This window comes from Lissotriton vulgaris, chromosome 8 (genome assembly GCF_964263255.1).
Source record: "Lissotriton vulgaris chromosome 8, aLisVul1.2, whole genome shotgun sequence".
NCBI lineage: Eukaryota > Metazoa > Chordata > Amphibia > Caudata > Salamandridae > Lissotriton > Lissotriton vulgaris.
The window spans coordinates 1,311,419,843-1,311,430,058 of NC_141696.1; the positions used below are offsets into that span (position 1 = coordinate 1,311,419,843).

General features: G+C 44.5%; 1 protein-coding gene across 1 annotated transcript; it reads left to right on the forward strand.

The window, feature by feature from the left end:
* Positions 1-1,243: 1,243 nt before the first annotated feature.
* LOC147698661 (uncharacterized) lies at positions 1,244-7,584 on the forward strand. The gene is made up of 2 exons (XM_086936264.1): positions 1,244-1,977; positions 7,510-7,584. Exons 1-2 carry the CDS (start codon positions 1,405-1,407, stop codon positions 7,582-7,584), a joined length of 648 nt encoding a protein of 215 aa, XP_086792390.1. The 5' UTR covers positions 1,244-1,404.
* Positions 7,585-10,216: the final 2,632 nt, after the last annotated feature.

The window sequence follows — 10,216 nt, forward strand, 5'->3', positions numbered from 1 at the left end:
TGGAGCTTGGAGTTCCAATTTTTAAATATTTGCTTGGAGTTTCAGGGAGCTTAGAGCTCCATCTTTAAACATTTTTATGGAGTTTTGTGGGAACTTGGAGTTCCACTTTGAAATATTTTATTCTCGTGGAGTTTTGTGGGAACTTGGAGTTCCACTTTGAAATATTTTATTTTCGTGGAGTTTTGTGGGAACTTGGAGTTCCAATTTGAAATATTTTATTTTCGTGGAGTTTTGTGGGAGCTTGGAGTTCCACTGTGCTGTTACGCCATATGTTGGGACCTTTTTGCCTCTTACTGACCTGGCCAGTTGGTTTGTTTGGTTTTTGGGTTGAGTATGTGATACGTGGGCGTGATAGTGTGTTGGTTGTTTCGTTGTGTCAGTGATGTTTGTTTAAGGAAGAGAGAAGGTGGTGTGTATGTTGTTTATTACTTTGTGAGATTGGGTTGTGAAGTTGTTAATTGCTAATCTTATCTTGTTTTACATTTATGTGGAAATTGCGTGTTGTGACTTGCTATCTCATTTACTCTCCGCAATTTCTATTCGTCTCTCTCATTCATCAAATCAAAGAAGGGAGATGTGTTATACTTGTCCCTGCTGCCCAGCTTGGAATGTGTGATGTAAGAGCCTGCTAGAATGTTCTGTGTGGATGTCTGGCAGTTGAATGTGGGCTGAGCGGCAGGAGGCCACTCCTGGTGGGGTTTTCCTCCTTTATATCTTACCTAACATCTTACCTTAATAAAGGAGCATCAAGAATGTACCTGGACTACCTGGCTTTATTTACAACATATACATTTTGCATATTTTCAAGAATCCTACGACAGGTCTGTGCTTCATGACCTGGCACAGCTGGCTATTGTTCACACTGCCACACTATTTCTAGAATCCCCTCACTCTGTATCCCGGGTTCACACTCTTTTTCACTTTTGTTCTGGACTCCATAAGTCCAACCTACCCAACAATTTTCCTTTCTATTCTACCCATCATCTCCTACCCAGATGACAACTATGAACACCCTCTTTGACAATACATCGGCCGCAAATCAATCAATCAGATGCAGCTCCAGGAGGCCAGACCTGTGCGCCACCCCGAGCTGCACCGCACGCCTCCCTGGGGGAGGGGGCTGAGGCCCATTGATTGAGCGCCACTGGGGCGGGGTTTCACCTCAGACCGCTCTGTACCTGGGGAAATCCCAGATTCCTGCCGGACAGGACAGCCCACGATGTATCTCCACGACAGAAAGCGTTCAGGTCCGTCGTCTGGAGGGAGACATCTTAAAATCTCTTCACTCATGGATGAACGTTCGGGTCTCTGAGCCAGGTGGAAGAATTTCCCGTGGGGCTGCACTTTGGTTTTGCTGCATCATACCAGGCATTCTGTGCTATTTTTCAAGCCCTTTCTGCCACCATGGCCACTGGCCGGCTGCGCTGTGGTAGGTGCGCAGGCCTCTTCTGGCTGGCAGTGATCTTTGACCTGGGGGGCATCGCTCTGCTGCTTGTTGGCATCTTCGCTAACCTGCAGGTGGACGGTCGCTCCTTTGGGGAGTTCCTCATCTACAGCGGGGGCATTGTGGTCTTCTTCAGCCTGCTTTGGTGGCTGGCCTGGTACTCCGGCAACCTTGAGATCTCATTGGAGGATCTTCAAAAGGAAATTGTGATCGACAAGCCGAGCAGCTTCATGCAGCTGGCCCGGAAGTTCTCGGAGAGCTTCTCCAAGAGGAAGCGTAGGAGGAAGACCTCGCTTCCGGCTGCAGGGAAGAAGGACGTGGCACTGGATGTGGGACCCGGTCCACTGGAAACTCCTAACCTTCCCGGGGAACCTCTCTACAGCTCCCCCCCAGGACCCGTCATCAACAGCATTTCTCGCAATTTAGACTCTCACATCTTCCTCGGTGAGGATGGCTCAAAGGGACACCTGGAGCTCAGCGCCCTGAGCCGGCTGGACAATCAGTTTGTCATCATCCGTTGGTCAATCAATCAGGTTGTAATTGTATTGTGCTGCTTGTCAGCCCGGAGGGTCTGCAGGCGATTGCTGCTGGTCTCAGTTGAACAGTCAAGTCTTGAGTCCCTTCCTGAACTGGGTCAGTTAAGGTGCAGTGCAGAGGTGGTGGGGTAGGGTGTACCTTGTTCGGGCGGTGAAGTGGGAAAAGGAGCGTCCTGCGGCTGAGACGACTGTGCTGAATTTCTGTGAGGGCAAGGTGTGCTGAGCCTAGGTTCCTGTGTGGCTGGTGGAAGTGTAGTGCGTGGTTAATGTAGGCAGTTACTTGGTTATGGAGGGCTTTGGAGGTGTGGGTCAGGAACCTGAAATTGCATCTTTTCTCAACCGGGAGCCAGAGGAGGTCCTTCAGGTGCTGGGTAATGTGAGTTCTTTTGGGCAGTTTGAGGATCACTCTGTCGGTCGCATTCCGGATCAACTGCAGTCTTTGCATTAGTTTGGTGGTGGTGCCGGCAGAGAGTGCATTGCAGTAGATTAGTCAGCTGGTGATGAGGGCCTGTGTTCCTGTTTTCCTGATGTTAATGGGAAGCAACTTAAAGATCTTGCAAAGAATGCATAGCGAGTGGAAGTAGACTGAGGAGACAGCATTGGCGTTTTATGGATAGTTTGCTGTGGAGGATGATGCAGAGGTTGCAGGCATGGTCTTTTGAGTGAGGGTGGGTCTGAGTTCTGATAGCGACCAGGAGTTGTTTCATAGGATGGTGTGCTTGCCAAAGATGAGGACTTCTATCTTGTCTGCGTTGAGCTTAAGGCAGTTGTCCCTCATCCAGGCTGAGACGTTTTTCATACAGTTGTGGAAGTTGTTTTTTGCCGAGGTGGGTTCGGTTGGGAGAGACAGGACGAGCTGGTTGTCATCAATATAGGAGAGGATGTTGATGTGGTGAGATCTGACGATATCCACGAGTGGTGTCATATAGATGTTGAAGAGGGTAGAGCTGAGCGATAAACCTTGTGGGGTACACCATAAATGTTGTGTTTGGAATGTAATCTGAATGGATGGAGTCTCATTTTCTGGGTGCGTCCTGCGAGGAAGGATGCCATCCATTTGAGAGCATCATCTGTGATGCCAATATGTAGTAGGCAATTGGTGAGAGTGTGGTAGGAGACCATGTCGAAGGCGGCGGAGAGGTTGAGCAGGATCATGGTGACTGATTCTCCTCTGTCCATTAGGGTATGAACATCGTCTGTTGTGGTGATCAGGACTGTGTCTGTGCTGTGGTTGGTTCTGAAGCCTGACTGTGAAGAGTCAGAAAAGTTGTTTCTCTACAGGTGTTTGATGAGTTGGAGGTTGATGGCCTTCTCCAGGACGTTGGCGGGGATGGGGAGCAGCGAGATGGGTTGGTAGTTCTGGAGCTGTCTGGTGTCTTGAGGTGTGGACTGACCTTGGCGTATTTCCAGGAGTCTGGGATAGTGGGCTGGATTAAGGAGGTGTTGATGATGGTGGTGTGCTGGCTGCTTATCTAGTCTCTGCTGAGGTTGAAGAGCTGGTGGGGGCAGGGGTCGGTAGCTTCTCCTAGGTGGATTGTGTTCTTTAGCTTGAATGCGTCTGATGTGCTGAGTTGTTTCCATGCAGTGAGTTGGTGGTTGGCAGTGGTGGTTGGTGGATGGCTGAGGAGGCTGGTGGGTTAGGGGTCAAAGTTTTTATAGATGGTTGCTATCTTGTTGTGGAAATGGTCAGTTAGGGCGTCACAGACTTCCTGTGATGCTGGGATGGAGTTTAGAAGCCATGCAAGAAAGCAACAACTTTGGTTTGATTTGGTTGTTCATATTGTAGAAAAATGGCAGGTCAGGCCCTGGGTCACTCTCCATCCCAGCTTAGCCCCCCCATCAGAAACTTCTCCTTTACCTCTAGCACCATTGTTCATTGTGTTGATCTTGGTATAGTGCTCTCCTGCTTTCTCCTTTTATTGAAGCAATTCCCATTGCCACGTTCACCATCTGGTCAAATTAAAGCGCAACACTCATGGAAGCCTGAAGTCCAGCTAGAGTTTAATGAAAAACACCAAGCAGCAAAGGTAAAGATCAAAGACAATTGTCATTTCAATTGACCAAGGGTCTCATCAGAAAATGGTCTAGAGCTAAAATTCATAGAAAAGCACCCTAGTACATACGTTTTCTCTTAATACAAATCAATGCAGTTTAACAATCTGACAGAAGGGTGTTTCTCTACGCGACAAGCGATCTAATGTGCAGGTGACATGATCATCCCACTAAGGAATCATGGACTTGCCTTTGGGGAAGGTATAATTTATATGTACACTACTCACCTGCCTCGTACCACATTATTTTCACAAAATCCTGTTTCCACTTGCCATCGTGTGAGAAAAAGGTTACGCAGCTAGGTATGGTGCAAGCTGCAATGCTGAGCCCTACAACTTCTGGGCGTAGTGAAGCACAACATGTTGGAAGCATGTTCAGAAGCCTCCAACTAATATAAAACAACATACATGTTTGGTTAAACAGGTTGATACATGTTGGGTTATGTATGTGATAGCGATCACAACATTATGTGAGAATATCTGAACAGGATACAGGTAAGATTTAATTTTTCACAGGCTATCTGTTAGGTGAAACGAGAACAGGATCAATACCGGCGGCAGATTAGCCCAGCACTATGTGACTCTGGGGAATAGCTTGCTTAATCTTCCTGACGGCGTCCAGCGCCTAGAGACCCTAACGGGTGATGGTTCGCTCTTTACAAATGTGGATTACTATTATTATTATTATTATTATCAGATGTGTGTGCATGGTAGTGATTGTATGCAAGGGATTCGTCTGTATGAGTCCTGCTCTGGATCTATGCTAGGTCCTTCCCATGTTGTTAATCCTGACACATCCAACATCCCATTCAGGTTGGGTCTCCCTATGATAAACTGTTCTAACATGGCTGTACTCATCATGACACAGGAACTGTTGGACTGTGTGATTGATCTGATGGGGGAGTGGAGGTCCAGGTTGGACTGTAGTAGTCAATTTGATGTTTGTAGACATCTAATGATCTGTCAACAATGTGTGCATCCGGTACAGTGAGGTGTGAGACAGTAAATAAGCTAGGTCCAGGTTATCCATCTGATTGGGTGGATGCATTGTCCTACTACTTGCAAGATCAGCTATTGATTTTGACATCGTTTTCCTGTGAGATTTATACGTGCTGTATTTTCTTTGGGAGCTAATCAGAGTAAACCATGCTCTTTTTCTAGGGTGTTTGGGAAATGACAAGGTAATATGGATAAATGATGTCACTTCCTGCAATGTGACTTTCTATGACATGAAATATTGTGGTCTTTGTATGCGTTTCAAATCTTAGGATCTAGCCTGTGTAACCGATGCATGTAGGTGTGGGCATGGTGCCAATGAATATGTCTCCGTGGACATACTTTTGTGAGTAAATTGGAGTTCTGTTGCCCTGCAATGTTTTGTTGTGTGTTGTGGTGGACTCATTCATTCACTTTGTGATACATACATAAATGTGGCTATGAGCATTCCTGTTCCAATGTTAAATGTGTGTTTCCCCTTGTATTCGTGGGCTGACCATACTTACCTGATGATGAAATTCCCTCATTTGACAGACACAACATGCTATGGAACCAGGGTCCGCATGGGATCACAATAATGTTCAGGCACTCTAAAAGTAATTGCACACCATTCATTATCATCACTTTCATTGTAGCCTCTGTGCATTTACCTGGCAAGCAAGATTTCAAAATAACACACTGCTGCTGATCAAGGGGGTGGGGGGTAGGTTAGAATGGCCAAATGAAACTTTTCTCCCTGCGAGGCCCCTACATACAATGCAACCTCCCAGCACCTGCCATAACCTGACACACAGAGCTGGGGAGCGGCCAAGACTGGCACCACATTGCAATGGCCTGGTGGGGACTGTGAAACTAAGTAAGTCTCTTGGTGTAGTTTACATAGGCTGCAAAAAGACCGGCCCACATGTGAACCTGGTGTACATCATTCCGTCCATCATTTGTTTGCGTAGCACTTGTCACCTTTAAGTGTGATGGGTATGCCCAGACATGGGTCCCTTGCTCCCTGTGCCACTGGATTCAAGCTAGCCTCGCTGATGAAGGGTAATACCCAGAAACCGGTCCCAGCATGCTTGTTTCCGGTCCAGGGAAGACCTGGCTTGGCAGACCGGTCTGGACTGTTGCCATGAGGCACAGGTTCAAGACTGATTTGCATATGGCTGGGTCTAAACTGGGGTGGAATGGTGAGTAAAAGATCAATGCATTTAACCCAGGTCTCTTGGCTGGGGTGAAAGTATGATTCATTCAGCATTCCGTCCATCATTTATTTGCGTAGCACTTTACCCTAAGCGGGATGGGTATGCCCAGACCTGGGTCCCTTGCTCACTGTGCCACTGGAATCAAGCTAGCCTGGCTGATGAAAGGTAATACCCAGAAACTGGTCCCAGAAGGCTTGTTTCCGCTCCAGGGAGGACCTGACTTGGCAGTTCGGTCTGGACTGTTCCCATGAGTTACAGGGTCAAGACTGATTTGCATATGGCTGGGTCTAAACTTAGGTGGCATGGTGAGCAAAAGAACAATGGATTTAACCCAGATCTCCTGACTGGGGTGATTTATTCAGCATTCCATCCATCATTTGTTTGCGTAGCACCTTTAACACTAAGTGGGATGGGTATGCCCAGACGTGGGTCCCTTGCACACTGAGCTTCTGGAATAAAGCTAGACTGGCTGATGAAGGGTACTACCCAGAAACCGGTACCAGGGTGCTTGTTTCCGGTCCAGGGAGGACCTGGCTTGGCAGTTCGGTCAGGATTGTTCCCATGAGGCAAAGGGTCAAGACTGATTTGCATATGGCTGTGTCTAAACTGGGGTGGCATGGTGAGCAAAAGAACAATGGATTTAACCCAGATTTCTTGCTTGGGGGTGAATGTATGATTCATTCAGCATTTCGTCCATTATTTATTTGCATAGCACATATTATGATGAAGGGCATGCTAATTTTTTTTTAAAAAAACCAAGATTCGTTTAACTACAGTTAGAGAGTGTGTTTTCTCACCCAAAAATGTAAGGATATGGGCCTGAAAATATGCCATTTCACCCCTCTTTTTTCTGCATCTACATTGTGGATGAACGGTCAACCCAAAACACCACAGGGGAGGATCAGACCATTTTTCTACATCCTAAAAGTATAGGAATATTTTTAAGTGGTTCCCCTTCAGAGCTGCTTCTAAACACTATTGCATATTATTTGATGACAGTATTTTTGAAAAGCTGTACTTTAAAATGCAACATTGAATCGCATGGACAATGCTCGTCATTCAGTGGAATATGGTTATTCTCCAGGGCTCTTTCGTTTACTACAAAAGTGCCGTAATGTTAACATATTTTAATGCAGATTTTACTCTTAAAGTAGTAGTCTTCCATAATAGAATTGTATGCATTCATTTCAAATCATCTGGAGTACAGCAGCATCTACTCCTTTCACGGCTCTTTCCTTGGTTACTATTTTAATCTGACATGTCTTTGTTTGCTTAATCTCTTGTAGCAGCTTGGATTTGAGAAACTTGATCTTTCATTTACTCACATTTTGGCTTATCAGACCGAGACAATTAAGGTTTAATGGGCCTTAGTGGGAGGTATTTTTAGTAAGGTTAAGAAATACTATTATGATTAGAGAAGTTTAAGTCGCTGTGTTAAGAATATTTCCTGCTGTCACAAGTGAAACACTTAAAGGATATTCCAAGAATGGAACTTTATAAATCCATAATCTCTTTTGCATCTTTAATTACTCAGAGAAGCAGTGTGAAACTGAAAACCAAATAATATTTCCTTTCAGTTGGTTTTAATACAAGATAATGGTGGTAATTCCTGCTAACTTGCGGGCATCCATAGGCTGTGGATGCAAAAAATGATTTAATAAAATGATAGTCAGCTGTAATAAAATGATATTTTTGCGAAATGTGAATTTGAAATCTTCTCTGTGAGGTAAAATGGGCGTCATTTCTATCTGTGTGTGTGTGTGCGCGCGCATATAATGGTCAGAGGTAGTGCTCTTTGGGGCAGTGACTCACCAGGTAGCTTTTCCCAAGTGCACTCCATCACAAAGACAAAATTACACTTTCATGGCATTTTTCATTATCAGAATTGCAAATCCATTTCCAAACAGCAACGAGACACAAGCCTGCAAACTGACTAAGCCTCCGCAAACCTCACATATATCACAGCGGATTTAAATAGCCCTGGGACGTGGGCAGGAATCTCGCGTGGGGGGATTTCCGCTGGCAACAGGGCTCATTGCTTAAAGCCTGGCCACTAAGGGCGCCTAATCTGAATAATAGTGTTAACTCAAGCCCAGCAATGTAGATTGAAGGTGACTTGCGATTGTATGGATGAAACCAACATCACTACGCACGTGGCAGTGGGGGAGGGGATACAATAGGAATAATTTGCAAACATCAATAAGTGAATGGTGAATTTAACTCTATCAGCAGCATGCTCAGAACCAGGCTTCCGGCGGAGCAGCATGATGCTCTGTGGGAATATTACACGCTTTGGATAGGGGGATGTGTAATTCAAAAACCAATTACGAACTTCAATATTCTTTGCAGTTTTGACAGTAATATATGGGAAACCTAGTGCAAAGCAATGGATGGAGTTTAATAAGTTTCATCGGTAGTCTACATGTAGTGATAATTCATTTCAGCACTGGGTTCCATGCTGGGGTGACTCTGGGAGAGAAATTAAACTAATTAAACGTTCGAAGCAAGAAAAAAATGATATTACAATATTTGATTTCATGTTCAGCTTCTAAATATAGTCCCTTAATTTTTTTAATCCATTAACCAAAACGTACTCTTTTGTAGCAATCGCGAAAATCCTATTGGCGAAGCACCTAAATATCTATCATTATCTCCACCTTAGGTACCACTCTCATCATATGTTTCATGGCCTGGAATGGCGAATAACAGTCGGAACTTGGAATTACTAACAGCCAGATTCATCAATGTTCCGATTTGCGAGTCCTTAATAGCGATTATTAAGGAATCGCTATTAAGGACTCGCAAATCGGGATTCATGTAGAAATTGCGAAATAAATTGTGATTCCTACAGCCTCCTTATTTGCGATTAGCAAATTACTAATCGCAAATAAGGATTGACTCCCCATCCATTCCTATGGGCCTAAGGCCCATAGGAATGAATGGGGAGTCAATCCTTATTTGCGATTAGCAATTTGCTAATCGCAAATAAGAATGCGATTTCAAGGGTGCCAGGGGACCCTGTAGCACCCCTGAAATGGAAATGTAGCCTGATGTTGCACACACACACATGTCCAAAGGACATGTGTGCGTGTAACATACCACTTAGAAAAATGCACTAAAGTGCATTTTTCTAAGTTTTCGCTATTTACCACGAAGTCAGACTTCGCTGTAAACTGCGGCCAGAAATTGCGAATTCGCAAATTCTAAAAGGTTCATGAATAGCATTTAAGGAATCTCAAATTGAGATTCCTTAAATGCAATCGCAATTTGATAATTCACAATTATTTGCGAATTGTCAAATTGCGAGTTCATGAACCATTGATGAATCTCAAATGCCATTTTTGCGGGCGCAAACGGCCGAATTTTGCGATTCACACTGTTTGCGCTCGCAAAAATGCTTGATGAATGTACCTGTAAACCCCTTGCTGTATGTGATCACCCAATTTTACGTCAGTTTCCATATACATTTCCCCTTACGTTCTACCGGTGGAAAACGTGAGTGAAAAAGTATTTGATCTTAACCAAAAAATTTGTTATTTGTGCTCAACGCAAAATTATAAACCAGTAGAAATTCCACAAGGATAGTGTTGCACTTAAATTGCAAATCTAGTTTTTTTTTCTTGCCCCATGCTAACTCTACTGTCTTGGCACTAAAGGAGCTATTGAGACCCTCACCTATAAACTGGGGTAAACAAATCTTACTGCAGGAAAAGGCGTCCTCTGTTTTTTGTTCTCAAGTATAGATCTGTGCACACAATGAGAATAAAGCAAGCAATCAGTATTAATCTCCAGTTTGCACACATTAGGTCTGATTCACAAACTGCACTTTTGAATAAGGGTACAGTTTTGAGTAATTTTACTGTTTTTGGGTATTCATATACAGCACTATTGTAGTACATTACTTTTTGCAGAGAGTCCATCACTGGACAAAGCCATTCACTGATACTCCAAAACACTTCCATAGAACAAATAGAGGTAGGAACCTACTATAAA